This window comes from Trichophyton verrucosum (assembly GCF_000151505.1).
Source record: "Trichophyton verrucosum HKI 0517 chromosome Unknown contig00168_1.f1.exp, whole genome shotgun sequence".
Classification (NCBI taxonomy): domain Eukaryota; kingdom Fungi; phylum Ascomycota; class Eurotiomycetes; order Onygenales; family Arthrodermataceae; genus Trichophyton; species Trichophyton verrucosum.
This window is the reverse complement of record NW_003315541.1, coordinates 45,947-73,597: the sequence shown is the minus strand read 5'-3', so window position 1 is coordinate 73,597 and position 27,651 is coordinate 45,947. Positions and strand designations below refer to the sequence as shown.

Sequence of the window (27,651 nt, the reverse complement as noted above, 5' to 3'; positions counted from 1 at the left end):
GATATTGACTAGGTCGACATCGTCCGATATTTGTTCCAACAGGTGACTATCAGGTACTGAGCATGGCTCCGCGTCCACAAGTTTCCCAGGCGCCATTGGTGGTGGAATGTGTGAGTGCTAAAGGGAGGTTGGCAAGAACGTTGGATTCAAAGGGGTATATCAAAGTAGAAAGGGAATGATATGAGGCTTAGGGAGGGGGGATAAAGGAGGTATTTGTACAATTTCACGAACAATAGATGAATTGCCTTGAGTTTAGTAAAAAGGGCCCTAGGTCAACGGGGTAATAGCTCCTTGATATAGACTTGCAGGCCCTTAGTTCCCGATACTCCCGTAGACGGAAGACAACGCACTCCTGAACCCGAGGAAAATTTAGTTATCAAGGGATCAAAGTACCTGTATTACACGCGTCGTTGCAGCCGAGCTCATGACCCTTTGTGGAACAGGTTTTGAAAGGCCCTTAGGGAGAAGAGGTTGAGAATTGGATGTGTTTTTTTTGGGGCGGGTCTTCCGGGTATGTCAAGTATATCAACAGGTGACGGGGAAACGTGTTTGTAAAAACAACTTCTCTCTGGAAAGAAGGCTGCAGAATTATAATTCTGTCTGGTGAGGAAGGATAAGCACAGCACTTTAAATTCGCACATCATTCGGCGTACCTATTATATGAATATATAGATTATCGCACGCCTCACCTTGCCTTTTTTTTAACCTTTATTTTATTTTCTGGACTTCTTTTCTTTTTCCCCTTTTCACTTCTTCCTCTTCCTCTTCTTCTTCTTCTTCTTTTTTTTTTTTTTTCAGAACGGGAACATGCAGAAACCTCTCCTGTTCTGCTTGGTCCCTGACATGCAACGGTTATCTTGCATGTAGGTCAAAAAACGGAAGGGTACACAGTCAAGTCAAGAGACTTCGAAAGAAAACAGTTCCCTTGTCAAGTTAATATTGCCTTTTTTAAGGACAATAAGGCGAACAGACCAATGGAAGATAAGACACATGGAAAGGCCATTGAACCTTGGATCAAGTATAAAAGAGGCATAACCCTCTTTATAGATCTGAAATTGTTGATATGTACCATTTTAAATGGCCCAAGCACAAGGGGAATTGAAGGGGAATGGGGGCAGCTGTGTTGGAAAGTACTCGGAAGAAAGTCAGCTTGGACCCCCAAAGCCACATCCGTAAGCCCAGGGTTAGAGTGGGTCGTTCTGCTGTTGAATCTGAGTCCTATCATCTTGTAAACTAGTCGTCGGACTAGGGAGATGAAAGATTGAGCGTTCTTAGCGTTTGTCCGGTCGAGTTAAAGTGTGCAGAGGTGCAAGACAGCCAACGACCCACTATTCAGGAGGTTTTTCTGTGAGGAATGGTCGGTGAACAAAGCAGTGTGAAAACAACGAAAAGGCGCTCTTCAGTCTGGTCCGCAGCTCTGCAGAAATCAACTCAAGAGGACGTCGGACGGATACTTCGGGTTGTATGTATGTAGATAACGGCAGCCTGCATAAATTGCTTAGTTTTAAAAGAATTAGACAAATGAGGGAAAGAAGGTAAGGGTCAGAATGAAAGAAGAAAATAATAAAAACGGGCGATCGGTGTAACACAGCTACTCTGGCTTGACATCAAACAGGGAGATGCAGCAGGTACAGCTGGACCCTGAATCGTGAGTGACCTCGGCCCAGCCATGTCCCGATCCTTTTTGTTGTAATTATGCCATTTTGTAGGGCAAGGTGAGTACAACGGGGGCTCGGTTGAATGATTAATAACGGCTAGTAAACATTCAAGCCCGGCACATCTCTCCCTCGAAGTAGCGGTGTTTGAATGTGATAGAGACCATTGCCAAAAGGTCTGGCCTCTTCACTCTCTCCCCACTCCCCCCCAAAGGTAGTTACTCCATATTTGAGTGGTACTTCCATATTGCTTTCCGATAGAAGTGACACTGTGGTGGTGGTGGTGATCAACAACCTCACAACTCCACCTGAAAAAAGGGCCAGTAGCATTTCTGGAGAATAGATATCAAGTCCAATGCTTTCGTAAGGAGATCGTCAAGGAACTACCCCAACGAGCCCAAACTGAATGACAAAGCAGGGCGTAGCTAGTCGAGTAGAATTCGTTTGCTTTTGATATATTTGGCAGTCTTGACGGGCCTGGCCACTTTTGACACGGATAAAGTGACGTCTCTATTTTAAGAAGACAGATTGGGGGGGAAAGGAATAAAATAGAATGGAAAACGGAGAACGGGCCGTCCGAATTCTTGGATTCGACAGTCTCCAGGAAGTCCTTTTTTCCTTCACCCAGTCTTCTATTCGTATCTCTGCAGAACTTGATTGTCGGTTGTGTTTTGAACAAACACTGACCCGAGTATTCGGGATGGACGAAAAAAAAAAGACTTTGATACATATCAAGTTCAGCTCCCACCAAAGAGCATCGAAGAGAAAAAATAATAAAATAAGAAATAATGGATTGATCCGTTTGCTGTTCTTGCTGTCTCGAACGACGATTTTCAGTTGATATTCCCTCGACTATCATCCACCCGGGCGCCTTCGGCGGCGCATTGGAGGTTGGGAGATGGACGAGATAAACATGAAACTGGAGGTAAAATGTGCCTCAAAATCTGTGCGAACCAATAAGAGCGTAGAAGTGCTTCCCATCGTCCATCCAGGGGCTTTTTGGCGTAGCCACGAATAATTTTTTTTTAGACGAGTTTAGTTAGCAAGCCCTGTTTTTGTTTTCTTGCTGTGAGAGCGATCGAGGGGAAGAAGCTTTTGCGGCGGAGATACTCCATAGTCTGCAGCCTTTCTACATTGAGGCGTTTGTAGAACAAACGCCGCTGGAAATGTGGCTGGAGGCAGACCGGCCCAAAGGGCTCAAGGGGCTGCACGAGCGACTAGTTGATTAGTTACGGCACAGAGACTTGGTGTTTTGTCCCAAGGGAAGTTTGCATCAACAGCAAGCGGAAGCCGTTTTGAGGACCCCTCGGGGCCGTAATGGCATGGATAATGCAGAGAAATATAGGAACTGGATTCTGTCAAGGATGATAACTGGTGAGCATGAGACATCCAGGGGGGAGCAACAGATCGCTAATGAACCTTATAATCGATAACCAGCAAATGTCTTGCCTGCTCTGACCAACTAGAGGATGAGGTAAATCATCCAAGTCGATTCATCTGATATCCCGAAGTCCTGTGGCTGCTGATGGAGTCGCAGAAGCTCAGAGTATATCCAACTTCCTACTCCAGCAGTTAACTAACTACCAGACATCCCATAGAACCGACAGTCTTGTGGCTGTATCTTAGCGGGCCTCCGCTGGATCCTTGCTCTGCACCTCGTGGCTGTCTGTGCGATCAACACAGTTCTTCTTCACTTCTATGGTTGATCTGATGAAGTGAATAACGTCTCCTTGCTAGGCAGTTATATGCCTAGTTGCTGAGTGACGCTATGTACCTAATACATAGTTACTTTGACAACTTATTGTCAATGATATAACGACTCTCTCACTGCCAATCAGGGGTCTCTCTCCCCCCTTTTGCTCAGCGGTTTGATACTCAGCAATATCGACACTCCGTCGTCGCATATACCACGTATACCACGTAAACCAGCCCAGCCAAAGGCAGCGAATATTTTTGGTGCTTGCTGATTGGTGAACACGCCGACCCAATCACGGTATTTCCCCACCCTGGAATTTGGGGCTCAACGACGAACTACGAGCAAACAAAACCACCTTAGGGTAGCCTCACAGCGCCGAAGTGACGAAGTTCTTGCCAACTAGCAGCTATCCCCATTCACCTCTTCCATTATTTCGGTCTCGAATGAGGGGGATTCCAGAAAGGTAGATACTAACAGCTTTTATTACGCTAGGGCTCCAAAGGAGCCGTTCATCTTCTACAATGTCAAAGCCCATCGGTTTGCAGAAACCGTCATCCGTCGGATCACCGTCACGTAGTCCAGGCGGACTCAAACACAGACTGGGTGGTGAACTGATCGAAGCTAGATCAAAATCTGAGGCTGAGAATGTTTGTCAATTTTCGCTATAAATTTGGTTGTCGCTATATTGACCAGAAGCGCCACAGTGCCGCAAACGTGACAACGAAGAATGCATAATCACCAGGGCCGGAGCTCCAGTTGAAGTTGCTCACATATTCCCGCTCTCACAGCTACCATAGAAGGTCATACTTTGCCTTGAAACCTATCGACATGAACGAGGACCAGACGGAGCTTACCCTCCGGTATTTCTGGCTACCGCGTGCAGATAATCCCCCGATGATGAGGCTATCTACGCGGCCTAGCGTGCCATCAATTGGGGATGTTAGAGACGTTAGTAATTAAGGGTCCAATAAAGTTAAATTGTTTAACGTCTACACCGACAAGCCGATATTCAGCGGCGACCTTATCTTAATGAAGACCGCGGATCCTGAAGAACTGCCGCTGCCAGATGTTGCACTGCTTGAAATGCAATGGATGCTCAACGCTGTTGCTGCCATGTCTGCTGGAGCCGAACCCACTGACATCGATTACTCCGATGATGATGACTACCTCAACTCTATTATGGACGGGACCATGTCACAAATTTCACTTTCACCTCCCCGTTGCTTGAAGCCTCAGAAGCTCGAGGGTGAGCATCTTTACGACAGCACCTAGCCGTCCCTAACCACCCTCTAATCTTGATTCAACTTTCCGCTCCTGATGTTCGGCGCATGTGTCCGAGTATTATTACGATGTTGATGAGTCCATGATCATGTCTTATTACTGTATAATATTATTATGTATAATATTCTTCTCCGGTTGCTAGAATATCCAACGACGTCAATTTCAAGGCGAAACTAACAAGCAAACCAAGGCTCAAATCCTATAGATGATTTGGTTAGGGTAATCCATACATACTTACATACTACCGTCAGCTAAGTAGAGGCTGACTCTGATGCGTAGAATGACAATCATACCACCCCATCGTTATAGAGAAATGGTAGCATATCCGGCTCATGATCAAGTTTGATACTACGAGGTCCGAATCCCATCCAATACGGGCTACCTTAACCAGATAGGCACCAGTAGTACCTAACCTACCTATCATTTAAATTGCCGTAAGGTTCCTTCCAATTCCGGCAATAGCCATCCGTAATGGAATAATAAAGATCCGAGAGTCACGCTTACCTAATTCTGCCGTTTCCTGATTGGTAGGCGGTGGCGTCAGCCCTCGCATATCTTCAAAGAGAAAAAGAAGAGCAAAAAAAATAAGAACGTCCAACTTCAACTTCAACTCCAACGTCACTCCATCCTGTTCTTCTTCTCTCTTCTCCTCCTCGCGCTGTCGTATTAAATACCTTGGTATACGCTAATTCAACGGGCTTGCTGGCTTGTTGGCTTGTTTCATCAATTGGCGCCCATTTTTCCGACTCGCAGCGCTGATTCACATTGCGCCTGCAGGATGGCTGAATGCGGGGAACAGACTCCCCACCAACCAAAGCTCCGTCAGTATATACCACTTCCTATACGCCCACTGTGGAGGGTGAACAGCTACTAAATCCCGTAGAGAGAGTGGCATGTCAGCCTGAGAACCCTTTTTCGAAACTGATAACCGACCAATCAATTGCGATTGTCCCTTCGTTCACCCTTGAATCTGGTGTTACACTGTATAATGTTCCTGTGGCATATACAACCAAGGGCAAGCTTTCGCCGACGGGAGATAACGCTCTGGTAGTCTGTCATGCCCTAAGTGGAAGTGCAGATGTCAGTGACTGGTGGGGGCCACTGCTCGGCGGCCCTGGCCAGGCATTTGACGTTACTAGATTCTTCATCATCTGTTTGAACAGTCTGGGTAGCCCATACGGTACGGCTAGTGCAGTCACGTACAAGGATGGTGACAAGTCAAGGGGGTTATATGGACCAGAGTTTCCATTGACCACGATAAGAGACGACGTCAAGTAAGCTAATCATCCACGGGGAGCATAACCTTGAACAACTAGATTGATACTAACGGTCAATGCAGCCTCCACAAAATTATATTGGATGATCTGGGCGTCCGTCAGATCGCTGCCGTAGTTGGCGGCTCCATGGGTGGAATGCTCACGTTGGAATATGCTTACTTCGGCAAGAATTATGTTCGGTGTATTGTGCCAATCGCGACGTCAAGTCGGCACTCCGCGTGGGGTATAAGTTGGGGTGAAGCACAGAGGCAGAGCATCTATAGCGATCCAAAATATGAGGATGGATACTATGCATTTAGTGATCCCCCTGCCACGGGGCTCGGTGCTGCTCGTATGTCAGCGTTGCTGACATACCGTAGCCGAAATTCGTTTGAGTCCAGATTTGGCCGGAATGTGCCTGATCCATCGAAACGACAGAACATCAACGGCACCCAGCGCCTGCCAACTCCGCCCAACGAGCATTGGGCAGTCCATAATGATGGCCATAAGAGCACACGGCCATCCCGGCCGTCAAGTGGAGCTCAGACACCTAGACCATTGACAGAGCTTCAGTTCACCGATCCTCAATTCACGGGTGCAGCTGTGTACACCGCGCATGCACCAACTCCTGCATCCCCAGGCTCTGTTACATCTCTGGAACTATCCAAGCGGCCTGCAACCTACTTCTCTGCCCAATCTTATCTGCGATACCAGGGAGAGAAATTTGTCAAACGTTTTGACAGCAATTGTTATATTGCAATTACCCGTAAACTGGATACACATGATGTCTCGAGACATCGAGCCGACGAGACGTCTCAAACGCCCGTAAAAGATGCGTTAGCCCAAATACAGCAGCCCGTCCTTGTCCTTGGGATTGAAAGCGATGGCTTGTTCACTTTCGCCGAACAGCAAGAAATCGCCGATGGGATTCCGGATTCACGGCTAAAAAATATTGACAGCCCCGAGGGCCACGACGCTTTCTTGCTGCAGTTCGAGCAGGTGAACAGATACATCCTGGAGTTCTTCAGGGAAGTTCTACCTGACATCATGGCCCCTTCAGAAACAGATGCGAATCCTGCTGGTGACCATGTTGGTAAGCTCACGAAAAGTAGCACCTTCGGCGAAGCGGAGGTAGACGACATCACCGCGTGGTAAGAGTATCGACGTCAGCAGCGTCGTAATTGGGTATGCACAGTTTTCTTCTTGCTTATTTTGGCTTTCATATTATCACCGAGCATCCAACTGCTCTACGATTCCCCTTATATTCTAAATATTCTTTTTGGCATAGGTGGATTTCCTTTTTTTTTTTTTTTTTTTTTTTCTTTCCAGGATAGTTCCCGTCGATTTGGAGCTTGTCATGATTGAAGCGCGCACTATTGCCCCATACAGTCTAGACTTTTATGTATTCAACAACACCAACGCACCTCAGCTGATCTCGCATGATGGACCACAACTCTTGCATTCCCTTGTCAACAGTATGGGTTCAGGTAACAGCCTCACGTTATCTCCCCGACATCTCTCATCGATATTACATAAACTTGCATGCGATGCCAAATGGCCTGCAATAAAGAGTTTCGCTCTCTATGCGATTACGCAACACAGGGTTTCCTAAAAATAGCCGGCATATACTTAACTAGAGCTAACTGTGCTTCAAGTTACAGCAAGGGCTTCGACCTTTTTTAACTTGCTGTGCCTTAGCCGCAGAACGCGTATTCAGCATGCGTACACCCAGGCGAAAACCACTCGACCATAGTCCTTACAGAAAAACCAACAATCGCCGTATTTCCGACTGTGCAGCTTCCTACCAATCCTACACTCTGCGCTGTGTGTCCCGTCAGCCATCCGTTGTCTGTATTATTGCGTCCTGCAGAGGATGTCGGTGACTCGAGTAAGATTGCCTAGTTGGGCGAGGTCAGCGCGAATACGAGAGACACCAAACAAACTATGTCTCCGAGAGGTAGCATGTAACTAATCTCCCTCATCAGCCTCTCTTGCGAGCAAAGAACCCAAGCAACGGCTAACCTTGAGTAGTTTCTTTGAGAGCCTCGCCTACGGTTGCATGCGCTCGCATCGAATGCGACCGAGTCCTCTGGGTGGATTCGTGCAAGTCGTCTCTTCAGCTCTTGTCTACCTGAAAGACTGGCCAATTGTTGCAGTGTGAGAAGCTGCATAAGTTGCCTGACTAGCCAATTAGTTAGTTAGTTAGCCCGCTAGTGTGAATGACGCTGTTCAAATAAACTTTGCCATCAGCCTGCAAGCTTTTTCGCCAGCCATTCATGGAGCGTTCGGCCTTGCGTCAGGAGAAAGTGTTAGGCCTGCATATACTGCGAGTGCTGTTTAATTTACTGCCTGCACATATGGACGCACATATTATTGAGCTGGGATAGCCGTTATAAATTTAAGTTACCCTGTCTCAAATCTACTTAGACATGCTTACTTGCTTACAGGACTCGTCCCCAGGCAGTCGCAAAAGAAACAAGCCAGCTTGACGGTAGTTAGCTCTACCGTATCCGGAAGATTAAACCTTCCTGCAAATTCGCGCCACAACCATCTGGCATCTTTGACCTCTTGAGCCAGTAAGAAGCGGTTATGAAGCAGGGTGCGAATGACATACCCCATATACGGAGCGTTCCAAAAAAAGACCCGTTCCAACTCCATGTGACCCAGGGTCTTGCTGTAATTAAGCAGCGCGCCATGTTCTCGAACAAGTAAAACAGCCTAAATAGAGAGTTTGGGACCTGGAATCTACCGAATAAGGAACCAAGGGGAACCGAAATCTTTCTTACAGGCTGCTCCTTTCTGCGTCCGCTCAGTGGGGACAAAAGAGGAATGCTCTAATCCTTTCACTCTCTAGCCCAAATTCTTCCCCTCGCAGCATGGAAGTTTTTATATATAAGCGGCAGAGGGAGCCTCGTCTCTTGCAGGTTATAAAGCAGAGCTCAGCAGTTTTCGCGGTTTTGTGACGATGTCTCTTGTGGGCTATCTTTTCGGCAAAAGGAGACTGCTTCGTACTCTACCCTTTCGTCTGCTTGATTTCGTCTGGAATGCCCCCCTTTTAGTCTCTCTTGTTTTACTGTTCCTGTACACTTGTGCGTCCCTGATACATTCGTACAATTCCCTAAACTTAGCATTGAGTCGAAACTCCATATCGTTAGACGACCTGCCGCAAGGCTATGTGAAGGCACTCGAGGATGCCATCAGCAAGAATCAGCCAACCTACAATGTCACCCTCCTGAAGGATAAAGACGCGACGCCAATACCAAGAATCATACACCGAACTTATAGTACCCCAGAATTTCCGGAAATCTGGAGAGACGCCTATAACTCTTGTTAAGTTCTGCTCCCGGAATATCAGCACTACTTCTGGACCGACGAAAAAGCTCGCGATTTCATCGAGGCTAACTTTAAATGGTTTTTAGCCACGTATGATGGGTATAGATATGGGATTCAGCGGGTGGATGCGCTGCGATATTTCCTACTCTGGCACTATGGTGGAATATACATGGATATGGATATAGGATGTCGACGTGATATTCGCCCACTACTTGATTTCCCGGCATGGGTACCGCGAACATGGCCTTATGGTGTCAGCAACGACCTGATGGCGAGCTCTCCTGGCCATCCCTTGATGATAAAAGCTGCATTAAGCCTTTATGATCACAACTGGTGGTACGTTAGTAAGTATGTAACAGTGTTCTTTACCACAGGGCCGATGTTCTTCAGCGGAATTATCTTGTCGTGGTTCGAAATATTGAAGACGGGTGCAAAAGATGATATAGCCAGTTTCAAGGGGCCACACGGCCTTGCCATATTGCCGTCGCAGCTGTACGACACAACGGAATATACTTTCTTTTCGCATTTCCCTGGATCCACATGGCATGGAAACGACGTTGCAGTCCTTTCATGGCTGTATCATTATCTCTGGATATTCTTCTTGGTGGCTTTTGCCCTGATGATTGTCTCGGTTGTCCTTGGGCCAACGAGGCGCGCAAAGAGGCGAATGCCTCGTTTTATGATGAAGCAAGAGCTGGTGTGAACAAGACTCAAAGACGGGATTTGAGAATTCTCAGGGAATGGAGTATTACCCCATCTTCAACCCTAAACTTGGAGGTTCCCCATTCAACACATGACAGAAATGGGTCATTTGCCACATCAAAGCGCGCCAAATGTCCGATCGAATTCCTGGGAGAAAGCGATGTGCACGCTTTCGTTGCGGGCTTAATAAACTGCGCATCATCAGAGAGACTTTGTCGAATGGAATCGCCTGTGATCATTAAGACGATCGCATGCCCCTAGTTATGAAGTTACTGGTGCAGATTCATATGAACGAGAAGTATCGTTCAAGAAGTCGATGGAATTGGGTATCGAAATCATCCTTACAGAGTACTCGCGGCACATATAAGTATTTATGTGATGATCAGCACCATTGCAACCTAGGCACGCATAAACAGGCTGCATCGATGCGCGAAATATTCGAACAGTGCCAGAATGGCGGATTCCGATTCGAGGGATCCCCGAACATATCCTGCATCTGGTGGATAAGGTGGAATGCTTGAGATACACGTTAGGGACATGCTCCCGCAGACTTACAGCATTGCGAGTACCGGAAGGACATCTAACTAATCCTATGGAACAATAAATATGCATGGAGTTCTCCGTATGAAAACGCCTTTTCGTTTGGATGATCCCTTTGTTGCGTGAGGTTCTATGTAATACTTTGAAGTATTTTCTCCATACATGATGTCCAGGGTCTTCTGGATCAGTAACTAACACAACACACTAACCATTAACCCCCAGGCTGGTTCTGAAGATCTAGGAGACGGAAAGCCGCTGAGTATATTTAAACTCTCATCCCATGCGGATCAAACGTTCCAATAATATCTCGGATCTCAAATTTAATCCAGAGTTTCCTTGCTGTTTTTGTACGCCGCTCCTGCATGACATTTGGTAGGCTGCATCTCTAGAATATCGTCACACAGGAATTGCTCTCTTTTCCAAGTCAATAGATAAGCAACCCTTGCCTTCAATGGTGAAATGAGAAGTGGCTTCTGGAAAGCATAATGACCGGGTCTATCTAGCTTGGTCATTGACTAGTCTAACTATTGAGCATTGGCAATGCGGACAAACAAGTCGGCAACGAACCCTTGTCAGAATGCTTTGAATACGCACATGCGGCCCGAGTTATACGTCTGAGAGCTCTTCTCCTCCCTGCATTACGTCGCAGGGACCTCGCAGGGTTAGTCCCTGAGAAGATTGCCGAGGCCTTGAACAACCTGCCCAATAATAGTAGACACGCCTGGCTTGATATCAAGCGTGCCACAAGCAACAGCGGACAACTAACTAGTTCGTTAGTTGACTAGCAATCTTGCATTCAACAGTTGCTACCACTCGGAAAGCGTCTTCGAGCAGCAATGGTTCATCTCGTCTCACCCAACCAGTGCCACTTTACAGAAGCTGGGGTCTTCGGAATAAACCGTGCATCTAGCCTCCTTTTTAAGCATGGGACCTGGCCGATCTTTCGTCTGTGGTATGGTTGTCGGTTGCGGTGAACCGTTGGCGTCCTTCCAAGTTCTCGTAACTTCTTACTTGCCTCCATGATAAACCGGTTCTGGTAGAAGACCATAGCCGACCAACTCCATATATGCGGGGGAGTGCATGGGCTTGACAGGCGAAGAGGAGATTCCGAGGTAGTTTATTAACTCTATGTGGCGACCATGGCCAAGAGACGCATGGTAAACTGATGTCCTTATCCTTGCGACCTGGAAGAAGAAAGGTGGGATGCGGGCGACTTGCACGGTAGAAGTGCAAGATGTGTGGATATCAGGGTATATATGCCCTGAATCCCCTATACATCCTGTCTGCTTTTCTCGTTTTCCCTTTCCTCGAGGAATTGTCTTTTAGCCCCTGTTTCCGACCCGACCATATCAAAAGGTGAACGTGAACAATAATGGGAATATCAGAAAAGCAGCCAGAGACGGAGATGCGAGAGGATGTTGAACGGAATAATGGGCCTGATATCTCAGAGAAGCATGACAGCGAGTTGAGGTCTACTTCAAGCTCTGAGCCTGATTTCTCTGATATCAACGAGAAGAAGGTGATCAGGAAGATGGACATGCGTTTGATCCCAGCACTAGCACTCCTCTATCTGCTCTCATTCTTGGATAGGGGCAATATTGGAAATGCGAAGATCGAGGGATTGGATGTTGACTTGGGCCTTAAAGGAGGCCAGTTCAATTGGTGCTGTAAGTTTCAATTCCCAGTGCAACTGATAAGCGGATCGTAACTAAATACCTTGACAGTAACTGTGTTCTTTTTTACATACTCTGTCTTTGAGGTCCCATCCAATATCCTGTTGAAGAGATTACGCCCTTCACTTTGTACGTCGGATGCGGTATTATTGATAGGGTGTGAATGCAAGAAGGATAGACATGCTAACTACTGTTTAGATCTACCCTCGATCATGCTTGCATGGGGTACCGTTGTGGTAGGGCAGTGAAACATCAGGATGCATGGTGTTCTATGCTAATATAGAGGTAGACCTTGATGGGGATTGTACAGGATTACAAAGGATTGTTGATTGCTCGGATTTTCCTGGGTGTTGCCGGTAAGCATGTTGGACTTGACTGCACTCTTCACGAGAGCAATGGGAAGGCTGATAAGCACGAACAGAGGCCGGATTATACCCTGGGGTTGCATACTATATCACTATGTGGTATTGCAGACACGAGGTGCAGCTTAGGCAGGCCATGTTTTTCAGTGCTGCCAGCATTGCAGGTGCTTTCTCTGGCCTGTTGGCATTTGCTATTGCAGTGAGTTATTCTCGGATTACTTATCCCGGCCTAGCTGACGAGATATAGAAAATGGACGGGGTGGGAGGGTATCAAGGATGGCGATGGATTTTTATTCTGGAGGGCCTCCTGACCGTTGTTGTGGCAGCTGGCGCATACTTCTTCCTTGAAGACTTCCCCGAAACAGCATCGTTCCTAACTCCCAGGGAGCGGGAATTTGTTATTCACCGCCTCAAGTATCAGGGGTCTAGCTTATCGGGGAGGAGAGTAGTCCAGACGGAGGAGTTTAAATGGAAGTACATCAAGGAGGTATTCACAGACTGGCAAGTCTATGCATCACTTTTCGGTATGCCCCTGGTTTCAATTATATTTTATCCTCGGGGTTTTTTTAGTCAATGCTAACCACAGGAACCCAGTTTGCGTGGGCATCATCTGTCCTCTGTATGGAACCTCACTCTTCTTGCCGAGTATCATCAAAGACCTGGGGTATAAGACCTCAACAGCGCAGCTCCTGACGGTGCCTATATACGTGACTGCGGCAACACTTGCCGTTGTAGTCGCCTTCTACTCTGACAGAAGTGGCAAGCGCTCACCCTTTGTCATTGGGTGCATGTGCTTGATTGGCATCGGTTTCATCATCTGTATCTCTGCTGCAGGACGAGGTGTTCCAAGGGTAGTGTATGCAGGTGTTTTCATCGCCATCTGCGGTAAGCTGTGAAGATCCCAAATCAAACCGTATGATGCAACATGCTAACGGACAACCTGCACCCATATAGGCATTTATCCTGCTTTTCCTGGCGCAGTAACATGGCTAGCCAACAATCTTGCTGGCAGCTACAAACGTTCTGCGGGCATGGCATTCCAGATCGGAACAGGCAACATGTCAGGAGGTGAGCCAAAAATTGAGACCCCTTTGTCCTTATATGCGTACTCCGTACCGTTCCTTTTCTTTTTATTAGCAATATGACCGACTAACCCCCCTCCCTTAGCCATGGCGTCCAACTTCTATCGAGCGCCAGACGCACCCAAGTACACTCTTGGCCACGCCCTTGAACTTGGGTTCTTGGTTGCTGGAGTGATATCAGCCATCTTCATGCGTGAGGCCTACAAGCGGGTCAACGCTAAACGAGAGCGAGAGGGAACCCGGGGCCTGAGTGACCAGGAATTGAGCGAGTTAGGCGATAAAGCGCCTACATTCCGCTACACTCTTTAACGCCGGCGTCGAATTGGTGTCTAGACGCTCGCTCTAGCCGGGGAAATGCTCTGGAATGGACCCCCTCCTTACGCCCTAACTAACGACTCCATTGTTACGGAGTATATATGTATATATATAGACAGGGGGCGCGCGACTATCAAAGAACGGGGAAGAACCACAGGAATAAAGGAGATAGCGTGGGGTCGCTAGCGTTCAAGCCTGTGTACAAACATCGACTCCTATTCGCACGATGCAGGCGAGAAGTTGTGTATCAATAGCGCCGTTAAGGGGTAGGACAGATTGTGATTAACTAGTTAGTTTAACCAGCCCGTTTCTTTCGTGGAACAAGTGGAACAAGCAAGCCATCATGTAGATCAGACAGAGGACCAGCCAGCCAGCTATGTACTTACGGAGTACTTTGCAGTCGACCAGTCGACCCCGTAAACATGTAGTTATATGTAGATGTCGTCTTTGGCAGCGCGGAGAGGCCGAACAACTAGGGAAGAAGGGCTATGCGGGACTATGGCGAACTATGCCGGGCGATGGCTGCGGCTTAAAGGGGCGACCCCGGCCCCATGGCGAGGTACCTCGCGTGCCACTGTTTTTTGCGGGCGGCCGAGGTACCGCGCCATGCATGTGGAGGTACAGCGACCTCGCCCGGCCATAGCTGTGCATCGCTGGCCATCGACGCGCATTTTTCCTTTCCCTTCGGCCGCACAACGATCAACCCGCTGTCTGAGTCTTAGGTTCTTATTCTGTGCTGTCTCCCTTTTCTTCTTCTTCTCCGTCTTCTTCGTCGTCTGCTCAAGATGACTTTGATCTTCTGTCCATCCTCGCCGTCGTCCTCGCCCGCTGCTCGCCTCGTCCACGGCACCACCGCAAGCTAGCCAACGAGCCATCACCAACCCCGAGCTGTCTCGCTTCGGCCAAATATCGCCCTCCCGCCCTTTGGCCATCACTTCCGAGCGCCCGCTGTCACTTCTGCTGCCGCTCCAATATCGCCGTCGAGCCTCGGGTTGGCGGTCAAACCGCCCTTGCAAACACGAAGCCGAGCCCGAGAGATCTTCTCTTATAACCCGTGTCGTTGCACCCAGAGACCGCGAGAAAAGCTCTGTCTGGCAGATCTACATAAACCTGACCTGTCCATCCTACTGCCAGGCAAAGAACTGGCTGCCAGAGGCGAAAAATGTTGACCCAGCAAGCGTGGGATGTTGCCATGCGGCGGCGGTTCAACTTCAAGTTCACCAGTTCGGTGTGTTTTTTACTCCTTCTCTTCTTCCTTCTCCCCCCTGTCACCTCCCGTTATTATTATATGCCGAACGTACGAATTTACTGCACTGAATTGTGGACTGACGGTCTGATAGAAACGCCCGTTTATCTCTCCTCACCCCGCGCCTGTTGTGGATGAATCGAGATACTACAATTTTGACGATACCCTGGCCCCTATACGTCCGGGATCGCCTCTGGCAGACCGGCCAGTAATCGACCCTACGACGTTGGTCCACCTTCGACACGCCTGTATCCTGCTCTATCATAGGGTCAAGAACCAGGGCCAGCCTGTCCGGCGTGCTGCCATTCCTCAGCCGGATCCGGGCTACTCCCAGCACGAACATGAGCGTCACAAACTGGCTGCTCACCCACCAGATAAACGACCTATAGGCTCTGTGGACGAAGGCAATGCGTCTGGGAGCAGTATCCCACCAGAGAGTGCATCATCTGGACGCCATAGACCGCTTGTTCGGACAGACTTGCCGTCTTCCAGCTTGCCGCCTACTTCTGGCCCCGTGGCTGCTCCCAATAGCGCCAGCGTTGTTACCGACCAGCCTTCCCCGGAGATGGGAATACGACGGACAACATCTGCTCCTATGCATACAGAGACTGGTATCATAGTCGAAGACCCTTCGTATCCATATACATCTCGGAACTGCCAGGTTCCCAGCGTCAGCCATGGCACCAGCCTACCCACATCCCCAACCGGGCCTGCAGCCCCTGAGTCCTCCCTCCAAACTCGGCCGGAAGATGCACCACACTCTTTCGCAGGTCGCACGGCTGGCAGACAGGGCTACCAAGACAGTGATACAGAGACTCTCGCACCTACAGAAACGGATATTCGCCAACATGCTGAAAGCACGCCCGGTCCTATCAGCCAGAGCATGGGATTGGTGCCAGTAGCAACACAGGCCTCCGACGAGAGGTCTTCGTCGAGCTCCTCAAACTCTTCTACGGATGCCACCAATACCTCAGCAACCACAGTGACCACTGCCAGCACGTCCAGCGATATCACCGCCGCGACAAGTACCTCCACTCCGCCGGCCACTTCTGCGAGTGCTGCGACTACTGCCAGCCAGCTGTCACGAGTGCAGACTTTTGTCAAGAAGCTTTCCAAGTTCGGATTCAATAAAAAGAAAGCATCAAGCACCAACCGAAGAAATATGGGCTTGGGCATGGTGGTTGAGGCTACCTGAACACCGCTTCTCCTCTCTCCCTTTTACGCGCGATATACGGACTTTATACCCACCCTCAACCCGTATACGCCCACTCGGAGATGTCCCTTCCATCGTCCACACCACCATCACAGCGGCCTCTCCCTCTCCGTCCTGCTTATTATCTGCACAGCCTCTTTAGCGTTTTCTCACCACTGCGTCTCCAGCCTGGCGTTGCTACATTTTTTTTTTATTCTGATACATCTACTTGGTTTTAATAAGGCATTCCAGAGACACACCCCTTGGTCAGGACACTCGGCCGTCTCTTCCCTTCTCTCCGCTTCGGTTTTTCGTTCCGTATACCCCCCCCCCCCCCTAAATGTCTCTCTCCCTTATATCCTGCCGTTTCTTGTCTACGATGCATCTGTCACTACAGGGTTTTTGGTTTCTTCTGCTCGTCCTATGCGCACGGTTGCATTTTTCTCCCACGTTTTCTAAGCTAATGAACTTGAGTTCCTGACTCTGTAACTAATTATGAATACGACCTGCATTATCATCCTGGCATCGAAAATGCGGGGGTCTTACATAGCAATCATGCCCAAATACGATGAAAGTCATTCGACATCTTCCCTTCGCTTGGATTGACAGTTGGTGGTTGGCCGAGGGTGGAAGTTTAATATTCAGCCTCGCATAACACGTCACAACGACAGGCTTAAATTTAGATATATAGGCATGGAGAGAGGACTCAGAGAAAAGACAGATGAATAGAAGGTGAAGGACGTGCGTGGTATACCAGGCTGATTGCAGTAGCTAGGTAAAGACAGTCCAGGGTCATGAAAAATGTCTATTGAAACATGCACCAAAGGTAAGATGAGTATATATATTCTATAGATTTTATCTCATTTACCCTTAACAGGTAGAGTAGAGGCCTCTACTTCTACTCAATAAGTAGAAGAGGGTTTAAAAGCCCTTTTCAGAGAAGCCGTCCCGGTTGGCAAGGCCCAGGAAACGACTTAACTTCTCGTTAGATGCAGCTTATCCGCCACAATTAATTACTCCAATGTTAGTAGGATCAATCTACCATTTGTTGTACTGGACAGTCGTATAGACGTTGGTTCAGCCGATTTTAATTATCAGTCATTAAGCGGTTCGTAGAGTATTAAAATAGTGAAGGTGACTACGGAGTAACAGATTCTTCGAATGCAATGCCAAATCTGCCAAACAGGGGGAGTAATGTGATATAACGTCTATATATATGTTAGATATTGTATATCCAAAGTCCTAGTTAGGCTCTTTTTCTTAGGTACAAGCTGTGAAGTCCGGTTGAATAATTCTATAGAGCTCGAGGTTGGACCATCTTAAGAATTTTAGCCAAATGATAATCAAGAATTTGATCTTTGCACTGACTATCTAGCTCACAGCTTAAGAGCGCGATTTCCTGACTACAGGTAGAAAAGGGTACTGACTAGTTAAACAAACTCTTTGGATGAAATGCATGGCCCCCTAAGTTATCCGTTTTCCCAGCTATCAACACACATGAAAAAAGAACAGGAAGAAGAAAAGGAAATAAATGCAATGGAACAGTAGAGTAGTGATGTCGGGAATGGAGGAAAAAAAAAAAGGAAAAAGAAAAAGAAAATGTAGAGTGGTCATCAGGCTTTAAGGTGAAGGTGGTAGTTAATGGTGGGTGGATTGGTTCATGTTTTTGCTTTAATCAATCAATATATCGTCAGCGTCTCTGCCGCTTCATGTCACTTCCTGGACCCGGTCTCATAGGACCGCCCATGTTTGGCGAATGTTCATGGGTTTCGTCTCCTCCCATTCCGTGTGGTCTGCCTCTTTTACGAGGCCAGGTGTTGTGGCCGGTATTGCCAGCACCGCCCCCTAGGCCGCCGGTAGGGGTTAGAGGCGGTCCGCGCCCATCTGGCCCTACATTTGGACCGTCTCTCCTGTCCCGTCCGCGGTCCCTGTCACGATCTCGGCCCCTATCGCTGCGATCTCGCTCTTTGTCTCGATCTCCTCCTCCTCCTCCTCCTCTCTCACGGTCGCGATCGCCACGATCTCGGGGCCTATCATCACTTCGGCCAGGGCCGGCACCACCCCATCTGTCAAGAGGCCTATCTCCTGGCAGTGGAGGAGGCGGTGGAGGTAGTGGAATCCCTTTACCAGCAGCACCACTGCTGCCGCCACCGCTTCCAGAGCCACGTCCATCATCACGTTCGCGTCTGTCTCTCCGGCGGTTGGTAGTTGGTGTCACCTCGGCAGTGTTACCGCCTGAGCTGTGAACGCTGCGACGGGTAGAGGAGTCTCGGGAAGCCCTGGCGTCATCACGTTCGGCACCTTCATCAACCCGGCCTCTATCACGGTCACGATCGCGCTCTCGTGGTCGTTCCCGGCGGTCATCCTTTTTGGTGTCTCTGGTTCTTGAACTCTCTTCGCCAGCTCGGCGTTCACGATCTCTTTCAACACGGTCACTGGGCCTTTCCATTGAACGATCCATGGGACGATCCAGAGGAGTATTCGAATGCGAAGACCGTCGAGAGCTGGATGCTTCGTCTACGATCTCGCTTCGACGGCTGGACCGACCAGGTCTGCGACTCTCCTCTTCTGGTGTCGGTGGAGGACCGTTAGATCGTGCTGGGAATAACTCTGATTTTCCTGTGCTGCCGCCAGCAGGGCCTACATCATTTGGAGGCTGAGGTCTGGTTGATTGAGGCGATGGACCACTGGTAGAACCGGTTTGTCTATTCGACATCCTGCCTCTGCTCATGGGGCCTTGTCCAGATTTATCACCGCCTGGCCCGGACGATTGTTGCAGCATGTTGTTAAGTCCAGCGAATCTCTTGTCTCCCCGGCCGCCTTCACCGCTCAGAGCTGCTGCGGAAGGGCGGCCACGAGTGGTTGGGGACGAACTTGGTGGGCCATGGGCACCACCCCTAGGTCCTGATGGCGGTGCTAAAGGAGGTAGATTCTGTTGTTGAGAGGGTGGTGCACCGGGTCTGCCTCCTTGGTCGTTCGGGTCTTGCATGGCCTTCAGCCGGTCAGGGTGAATTCCGGACGTATCCATGTTGTTGATATTCACGTTGGAGTCTTCCTGAGCGCCGGTTCCCTGAGAGGAGCGGTCCTGGTGGGATTGGCCCCGTTGTCCGGTCCAGCCTGCTGGCCCAGTAGGGGGCTGCCGATCGGCATTGGCTGATGAACTAGAGGGATGATGCCCTGCGGCAGACACTGCTCTGCCACCGCGGCCAGGCTGGTTGTTCCTTCTTGGGCCCGATGGAATATCAGTGTTACGCTCGAAGCTATCACCAGAACGCCCGGATGGGAATCGTGAGTCTTGATTTAGGCGGCCGTAGCTTGGGTCTGGAGGCGGTAGGTGCCCCATCCTCCCGTCTCGCTGGTACTCCTGGGGTGGACGGCTGTCCGACATGCTCCCATGCGGAGCACGAGTTCCACGAGGTCCGCTAGGTAGATCGTCATGTCGAGCAGGGCCTTGTGGTGCAAGACGCATACTTCTATTATCACGATCATCATGCCTGTCCATTCGAGATGAAGAAGGTCGTTGATCGTCTTGCTGTGATGGAGTTGGAGGGCGCGAGCCATGACCATGTGGTGGGGGCCTTCGGTCTTCCCTTGATGGCCGTCCAGGGCGGTGCGGGTATTCATGCGGATGTTGCATGTTCATGTCATCCCTCAATGATCGGGGATAGTCTGGTCGTTGACTAAGATTGTCTGGAGGATTAAGCCTCCCGCGGCTATGTCGTTCTCTCCATTCTTGATCTCGAGGGCCTGTGTGTTCTCGCATGTGAGGTGGCCGCCCGAGATGGTCTTCTGGGTATGGCCTGTGTGCCATTTCCTTCTCCGAAAGCCGACCAAAACCACGAGGCTCAACCATGCTAGGATGTTCAACTAATCTCTCATGGTCATGGGGGCCATATCTGGAAAGGCGACCGTGTTCAGAATACTTATAATCCCGCGTATCTCGTTCTCGTCGGTCGCCTGATGGTTCACTCGATCGCATTCCCGGGCCTCTCAGGTCAGAATGTCGATACTGCCGCGGAAGATCAGGTTTACTTGGAAAATTAGCAGGTGGTCGAAGCCCTGAGTTGCTAGCTCCATGTCGATCGAAGTCCATTCGTCTTGAGGAACTGGATGGATGCGACGATTCCGACGGCGTCCGGGTTGCAGCGCCGGAGCCGGTTTGTGGAGATAGGTCATTACCTGCGTCCTGGCCACGAGTTCCATCTCTACTGGCAATGGGCGTACTACTGCGGTCGATCTGAGCATCCTCGGGCTCGGGTACCTCCGTAGCTTGAGGTTTATCGTGGTATTGGGTGGCCGTCTCATCATCCAATGTGCTTGTTTGGATACCCGGCGTGGGTGTTGGAGTAGCAGGGTTCGAAGGCTCAGTTTTGGAGGAATCTTCCGTGGCTTTTACCTCTTCCTTTTTTGCGTCCTCAATCTCTCCATCTTCAACCTCTAACCGGCCAGTGCTAGGAGTAGCCGTGGTGCCATTTGTTCTATAGGTCATCAGAAGCTGTTCGCCAAAGGATATATATATGGTAGGTAGGATCGACTCACTTGATGGTTGCAGCAGAAGGTTGAAACTCAGGTGCGTTGGCATTAAGGGGCTTGGAAGTAGTTGATTGCGGCTGTGGTGTCTGTGGCTTACCGCCAGCGACCCGGTCTTCCTGTCCAGCAGTTTCATTCTTTGGCGTATTGCTGGATTCTCCAGTTGTGGCACCCGGATTCAAGATTGTGAAGGCTTGTGGAAGCAGCCATTTCTTCTCTCTCCTACTCAAATCTCCAACGAGGGTTGCCGATGGGATTTTGATATCATCCCGGGGATCAGAATTTGTCAGTGCAGTCACGCATGTTTGCATATCACGACCAATCCAGTTGACAGCTGGGAAATATTGAATCACAGCTTTCAAAATGCTAATTGCATTTCGAATGTGCATATACTCGCCTCCAGTCAAGCAAGTTTTGAGAGATGCACTCAGTTGTCGGTGCCATTTATACAAAATCCGTCGGAAGTCCTCATAGTCTAGGAAAGTTGTAGGTTTTCCTTCAGGATCCATCGTTCTAGCAAAACCAGGGAGGTCACGCTTAGTTCCGAAGGCCTCTTTTTCGTACACAGCTTTGTCTGCATGCCATCTGCTGAGATCACGTAAAATTTCGAGAAGGAAGCGTCCAAAATTGTCCGCTTCCTTTGCTGTACACCGGAATATAATGCTAGTCAATCGTTGATCCCTGAAGAGCTGATCCAATAGGCCCACTGTTCGGAAATTAGGAGTGCCGGACGAGTGAAGATATTTGAGCATTTTGAAACTGTAAAGAGCATCAATAGGAGAGAGTAAGGTACGGGGAAGGAAACATTGCTGCATGAGAGCAATATTCAAAGCTTCGTGTTTAACGCGCATTCCAACAAACCATTGGCCCTTTTCCTTCTGTAACCTCGCACGAGTTTGTCCGTAGGCTCGGATATGACGCTTGTTCTCGTCCAATATTTGGTCATGAAGTTCATTAATTTGCCTCTTCTCTCTCTCCTTGCGCTGAACGCCAGCCGAGCTCATGTCCGACCTGTCGTGTGAAATAGCGATAACTCGTTTCTTTAGGCGTTCCGTTTCGTCCTCATAAGACTTTTGGGGCACATAGATGTCGTACAGAGAGAGCTGCCAGAATGTAATATAAAATGGTAAGCCAACAACGTCCCAGAACGATTCAGGAACAGATGATTTCATTTGATCCATCAGTTCTTGAACAACTGGGTTGAAAGGCGAAACTGGGCTGGAGGCTTTCTCTGAGTTGATAGGATCTGGCGAGGTAGATCCCGGCAGAGCTTTACCCTCGTCAAACGACGCTTGGTTATCCACAGCCATTGCATCTCCTTGCTCTGCCACTGGCTCACAAGCCTCTTTATCTTCGCCCATTTCAACGTCGTCGTTAAGGCTTGTTTCAGGAGCTGGAGCCTCTACCTCCGATTTCTTCGCCATCACTTCCTGGATCTGTTTGCTTGCATCGGCGATACGCTGAGCAATGCTTGGACGTGATATCCAGAATGCCACTTCGGGCTGTATTCCAAATTCACTAATCAGAGCCACAACGTCCGGTACATAAGAGTTGAATTCATCGACGGTAAAGTTGGATCGGAGGAGATCCAGATATTGTGTCAGCACACGATGAGTCTCATCGAATATGTTACCGAGTAGCTTCAATTCCGCATCGGATTCGGACTCCTTGAAGATACAGGTTACTCTTTCCTGTGCCATTGCCACAAGAAGCAATCCGGCCAAATTGGAATCAGATAACGATTTCATGAGCCGCTTTGAAGTTGTCTTGGACTCATGTCGTTTATCCAGTAGCTGCAGCATTGTTTGGGATTGTAAGACATTTCCTCCAGCCATAGCTTGGAGCTGAGCATCGTTAAAGCTGTTATCAGTAACAATGCCACCCATTGAACTAATAAGCTGTTCAAGGACAAGGAGGTCGGTGGAATTATTCTGGCGCAACTGGTCACTGACATACTGTAGGACGGGAATAGGGTTCATAATGCTGGAGTATCGTTTGAAGACTCTGCCAGCGAAGGTTGCCAGGGAATTAAGCCAGCGGCTAGCTAACAGTCCACTGGCCTGCATTCTGCTTCTTCCCTTTTGCCCTAAGGAATTGACCAATGCCCAGGTTAAAACATCGTACCCGAGGAATGTGAAATAACGTGCGCATTCGACTATAACTTCAATCAAATTCTCGTAGGACTCGATTTGACTGATGGCAACATTGATCACTACTCCAGGGTTGGCATATGCAATTTTAGCCAGTGTCCTAGCCATTGGCCGTAGATTTGTCTTGCTTAAGCGTTTCAAGGAGTCCTTCGTTTGGGCGCGGGCTAGGTCAAACGCCGATTTTATATCTGGTGATCTGGATGTTTGTCCAATATTCCATTCCGCATATATCGAAAATCGGACATCTTGAGGGAAATTTTGCAGTAGCTCGAATATTTCATTAACCACTCCAGGGTTAACTTTGGTTAAACTGAGAGCTGGGACAAGAAGGCGTTTGCAGAGGTCTCTCCAGCGTGAAATATTAGATTCAGATGGATCATTCTTCATGCTGTGGTTACCGATGCGAGCCAATTTTGTGAGTAAGCTGGGATCGTTTCCAATCTTTACCCCGGATAGGTTCAAAAACGATCCACAGAGAGCGATAACGTCGTCAACAGACTGGCAAATTGGGATATTATCAGCCCAATCATCCCAGTAGAATCGGTAATCGGTGCCATCATTAGTATCTTCTTTGTCTAACTGTGCCCAACGGAGGATACGCCGAGGGGGTTGATCTCCAAGTCGAACTTTTCCTGATAGCGTAGTAGATTGATCAGTGCTGACAATCTTTTTGCGGGCCTTCAGTTCATCTTGTTCAGCTAATGGTCGAACATTGTTATACACCTTGTTTAAACAGTGGTGAATAATGCGGTGGATGAACTCAAGAAGTTCAGGGTAGGCATCAAGCAACCACGGAAACTTCCCTAGTATGTATAATGACTCTGGAAGAGCACCAATAGCGAGTAAACTTTTCAGGAGAAGAACCTTCTGATCAGCTGGTTCAGGTAACTGTTCTTTGTCCTCAACCTTGGGAGCCGCGGATTTATCCTGGTCATGATCCTGGTCTCGGGATGGAGTGGCAGATCTGGCATCGGGTTCTCTGATCCGGGGAGGAGGGGGCACAGTGTCATCAATCAGAGCACCGGCGGTCATTAAGGCATTGACGGCTCCGCCATGACGAGACGCCGCCTCCCTTTCCGCCTTTTCCTTCATCTTTTCTTCCTTCAAAGCGTCCATGGATTCATCTGGGCGCCAAAGATGGGGGTATAGGTCGCGCAGGGAGATAAACCCAACTTTAATTAGAAGTGCTGCAAGGTATATTAAGTTGTCGGGAAGAACATCAGATGGGTTCCGTGCATCAGAAGAGTAATATCGGAGTTTAAAGCCGAGAAGTTGCGCCGCCACTCGATTTCCTCTGGGTGGAAGCGTGCCTGTTTGTTCAATCCACTTTTTTGTTTCGCCGCTATCATTAACGGTGTCTCCTTCAGCCGCAGATATGCACTTGCGCTGTTCTTCCTCCGAAATGGGTTGCCGGCCGAGCTCGAAAAAGGCGCGTATGCCGATCTCCCTTACCCTATCCCAAAATTCTTGATCTCGGGTTTCATTTAGTCGCAGCATCTCGGCTCTTTCCTCATCAGTAGTTGACCACCCAGGAGACCCAGGCAATGCCCATCGGGGTAAGCCAGACATTGAATTATGTCCACCTATACCATCTTCCTTTGGCCACCATGAGCTTGCCCTTAGGAATTTGACACAGAACCGATATTGTTTGACTAGAACAGCAGCGAATACGTCCAGAGTGACATCAAGAGCCCTTCCAACGTCCATGTCAAAAGCACCTATCATTGCCTTTACCCGTTCGAAAGTATCTTCGACCACCTCGCTGGAAGGAGGCTCATTGTTGCTCGTGGTAAAGAGCTCCGTTAAGAGCTTCGAGTATCCTTCAGACTCTTCTCGTAATAGGTTATAGTTTGACTGTCGATATAAGAGGTTGGTCTGTTTTCTGATTCCCATGCGGGCAAAAGTATCACGAATCAAGCCGAGGGATTGAAGAAGTGGAGTTTCCAACTGAAGTCGCATTGTCTCGGAGGGGATACCAGTTGAGAATAGAAAAGGGCGGAGGTTAGGGTTAGAAGGCTCACTTTCGGTCAGAATGGAGAGTGTGTCGAGGAATATTGTGCGTGGATCAAGAGCTGAGTCGGTAGTCTCGGTATTTCCGATAATCGCCCGTACCGTGCTCCCAAGATCTTGAGGAGGCACACGGCCCTCGAGAGCTAACTGCACAAGCTCTTGGAATACTGACGACAGAGTAAGAGAATCACCCTCCGTTCGAGCTTTCGTGCCGATTTCTATGATGGCTGGCTGTCCAATTCCAGCCCAGTTTGCCATACTCTCGGGCGAAACATATTCGTAGCAGTAGGAGGAGGTCTTTGTAACAATGGCCTGTTGCGGTAGTTCTGCTGGAACTGTAGAAGGTTGGATGGCTGAGACACCATTGGGTTTGGCCGGTTCAGATTCGCTGCTATTTGGTGCGGGGACAGGTTTCGCAGAGACAGGACTTTCACGCAACTGATGGTGTTGCTGCTGGTGCTGGTGCTGCTGCGGCTGGTGCTGAACATGTGCGCTATCGCTACCTCTCCTTGTATTTCGGCCTCCACGACTAGACCTCCGGCCACCTCTTCCACGGCCCTCCTGGCCATCTCTGCCTTGCTGCTGTTGTTGCTGCTGCGCCAGATTCAGGTTACTTGGGCGATGCGGAGAAGGCCTAGGGCTATCGTTCGACGAGTCGCCAGACCAACTTCTATCGCCTCTCTTCCGCTTGTTGCCTGCAACAGGAGCCATGATGGGCTTCCTGCGCTCTGCGCCTGTCGAGCCAGTAGGGGCGGAGAAGTCTTTGCCTGAGAACTGAAGCAACGGTATCCACGTTAGCTATCTGTACGGTAGTCGAGTGGAATGTCCATGATACTTTCATACCTTCTTACGGTCATCCACGGGGGTATACAAGCTAGGAAAAGGGCTCTTCGCCGTCGTAAGGAACCCTCCGGAGCTGGCTGTCGCGGCGTTTGCTTCCTCACTTCGCCTTTTCCTCTTTTTCGTTCAAGTTTGATAGTTGAAGCTTCAAAGCCGCCTAGTTAGTTTCGGTCCCAGTTACACATCACGTGATAGAACTAGGCCGCGTGCTATAAAAAGCCTTCGTTGAACGTCAAATGTCAAAGAAACACTAACAACACAGCAAACAACACAACAACACAATAATGACAATAAGGGAAATTCTTTGGCAAAGAAAGCTATCATATTGAGAATCTTGAGTTGACTAGGGTTGTTCTTGGAGGGTGTTCCAGCCATAGTCAACCATATCCAGTGGCTTTTTGCACGCCCATTGTCCTTCCTTCTGCCCGGTTTCCATCAGGTACCGTTTCGTGCACCGAGCCTCAAGTAGTTAGCTAGAGGGAATAAATTGGAACACGCCTTTGCATAGCCTGAAGCTATAAGCAACGTCCTCTGTGTCTGGAAACAATGGCTCCATCACGAATAGAGGATTCTAATCTGAGCACTTTGGACACAAAACGGACAGAAACTCGAATCAAACCGAAACTTCTGCTTTCTCAGCTGCCCAGCGATGAGATGAACACAGTGGACTTTCGTGGATCATCCTTCTTTAAAATGAACGAGAACCTCCCCACAACAGATGAAGTTATGGCCATGTCAAATTACCCTGACAAGACATTTTATAGCCCACCTCCTGTTATTTTTGAACGTCTTGGCTTGCTGGTGAAATTCGGTCGACGCGTTACAGTTGCTGAAGCTCAATGTATGTGGGCAGTTCGAAAGCTGTTTGGCGATAAAGTACCGGTTCCGGAGGTTTTTGGCTGGCGGGTTCAAAACACGGTCGTCTTTATCTACATGCAGCTAATCCGTGGAGATACCCTAGCTGACAGGTGGGATAACCTGTCGGAGGAGAATAGACTATCTATCTGCCGTGATCTCCGTGGAATGATCACATCCCTGCGGGAACTGCAGTACGATGATACTTGTGGCCCATTTATTGGTGAGTTTCGCCTTTAATCAATCATTTATCTATACTCATCATGAACACGGTATTTAGGGTCCATTAATCGACGAAATGTTCGTGATTATATCTTTTTAACTCGTCCACTTGGAGGACCATTCGAAACTGCTGAACAGTTTCATGACTGGATAGCCTCTTTACCACTTATTGGACTCTCGGTCCCTAGTGATTATGTTGATCCCTACCGGCCATACTTACCTGACAACGCGGCCATAAAGTTTACACATGCGGATGTACATGCTCGCAACGTTATTATATCCCGAGACAGTTCTCCCAAGGTCCTTGCACTTATAGATTGGGAACAGTCTGGCTGGTATCCAGAGTATTGGGAGTGGTGTAAAGCCTGCTATACCTCTGACTACAATGGAGAGTGGAGAAAAAAATGGATATCAAAATTTTTAACTCCCTACCATGATGAGTTTGATATTTTTGGTGAATATATCCATTTCATGGGGGCCATGTAGAGACCAATTAAATACCTTACTCTACAAGCGACGATTATGTGTTATAATTTATCAAAACAGCGGAACCCATTTATAGCAGCCTGGTGGTTTAAATGTGGATAGTTAATTTTTTAACCATAGAATATAGGAAAATACACTCTAAAGTATGGAGTACTAGGAGTACTATCCTTGTATTTTATCTTACTTACCTAAGTACCCTTTTTCTTAAGAGTACAGCCTTCCTTC

General features: G+C 48.7%; 7 protein-coding genes across 7 annotated transcripts; 6 read left to right on the top strand and 1 right to left on the bottom strand.

The window, feature by feature from the left end:
• Nucleotides 1-4,380: 4,380 nt before the first annotated feature.
• On the top strand, nucleotides 4,381-4,623 carry TRV_01808 (uncharacterized protein; the record flags this gene model as incomplete). Its single annotated transcript, XM_003023995.1, has 1 exon — nucleotides 4,381-4,623. The coding sequence occupies one exon, from the start codon at nucleotides 4,381-4,383 to the stop codon at nucleotides 4,621-4,623; it is 243 nt and encodes an 80-aa protein (XP_003024041.1).
• Nucleotides 4,624-5,418: 795 nt separating this feature from the next.
• On the top strand, nucleotides 5,419-7,043 carry TRV_01807 (uncharacterized protein; the record flags this gene model as incomplete). Its single annotated transcript, XM_003023994.1, has 2 exons — nucleotides 5,419-5,906; nucleotides 5,972-7,043. 2 exons carry the CDS (start codon nucleotides 5,419-5,421, stop codon nucleotides 7,041-7,043), a joined length of 1,560 nt encoding a protein of 519 aa, XP_003024040.1.
• Nucleotides 7,044-9,390: 2,347 nt separating this feature from the next.
• Nucleotides 9,391-9,924, top strand: TRV_01806 (uncharacterized protein; the record flags this gene model as incomplete). Its single annotated transcript, XM_003023993.1, has 1 exon — nucleotides 9,391-9,924. One exon carries the CDS (start codon nucleotides 9,391-9,393, stop codon nucleotides 9,922-9,924), a length of 534 nt encoding a protein of 177 aa, XP_003024039.1.
• Nucleotides 9,925-11,835: 1,911 nt separating this feature from the next.
• On the top strand, nucleotides 11,836-13,889 carry TRV_01805 (uncharacterized protein; the record flags this gene model as incomplete). The annotated part of the gene is made up of 8 exons (XM_003023992.1): nucleotides 11,836-12,130; nucleotides 12,293-12,372; nucleotides 12,447-12,492; nucleotides 12,558-12,697; nucleotides 12,746-13,022; nucleotides 13,069-13,383; nucleotides 13,453-13,566; nucleotides 13,666-13,889. 8 exons carry the CDS (start codon nucleotides 11,836-11,838, stop codon nucleotides 13,887-13,889), a joined length of 1,491 nt encoding a protein of 496 aa, XP_003024038.1.
• A 1,168-nt stretch (nucleotides 13,890-15,057) lies between these two features.
• Nucleotides 15,058-16,336, top strand: TRV_01804 (uncharacterized protein; the record flags this gene model as incomplete). The annotated part of the gene is made up of 2 exons (XM_003023991.1): nucleotides 15,058-15,123; nucleotides 15,236-16,336. 2 exons carry the CDS (start codon nucleotides 15,058-15,060, stop codon nucleotides 16,334-16,336), a joined length of 1,167 nt encoding a protein of 388 aa, XP_003024037.1.
• Nucleotides 16,337-18,023: 1,687 nt separating this feature from the next.
• On the bottom strand, nucleotides 18,024-25,734 carry TRV_01803 (uncharacterized protein; the record flags this gene model as incomplete). Its single annotated transcript, XM_003023990.1, has 2 exons — nucleotides 18,024-20,811; nucleotides 20,873-25,734. The coding sequence occupies 2 exons, from the start codon at nucleotides 25,732-25,734 to the stop codon at nucleotides 18,024-18,026; spliced, it is 7,650 nt and encodes a 2,549-aa protein (XP_003024036.1).
• A 675-nt stretch (nucleotides 25,735-26,409) lies between these two features.
• TRV_01802 (uncharacterized protein) lies at nucleotides 26,410-27,426 on the top strand (the record flags this gene model as incomplete). Its single annotated transcript, XM_003023989.1, has 2 exons — nucleotides 26,410-26,941; nucleotides 26,999-27,426. The coding sequence occupies 2 exons, from the start codon at nucleotides 26,410-26,412 to the stop codon at nucleotides 27,424-27,426; spliced, it is 960 nt and encodes a 319-aa protein (XP_003024035.1).
• Between the last annotated feature and the right edge of the window lie 225 nt (nucleotides 27,427-27,651).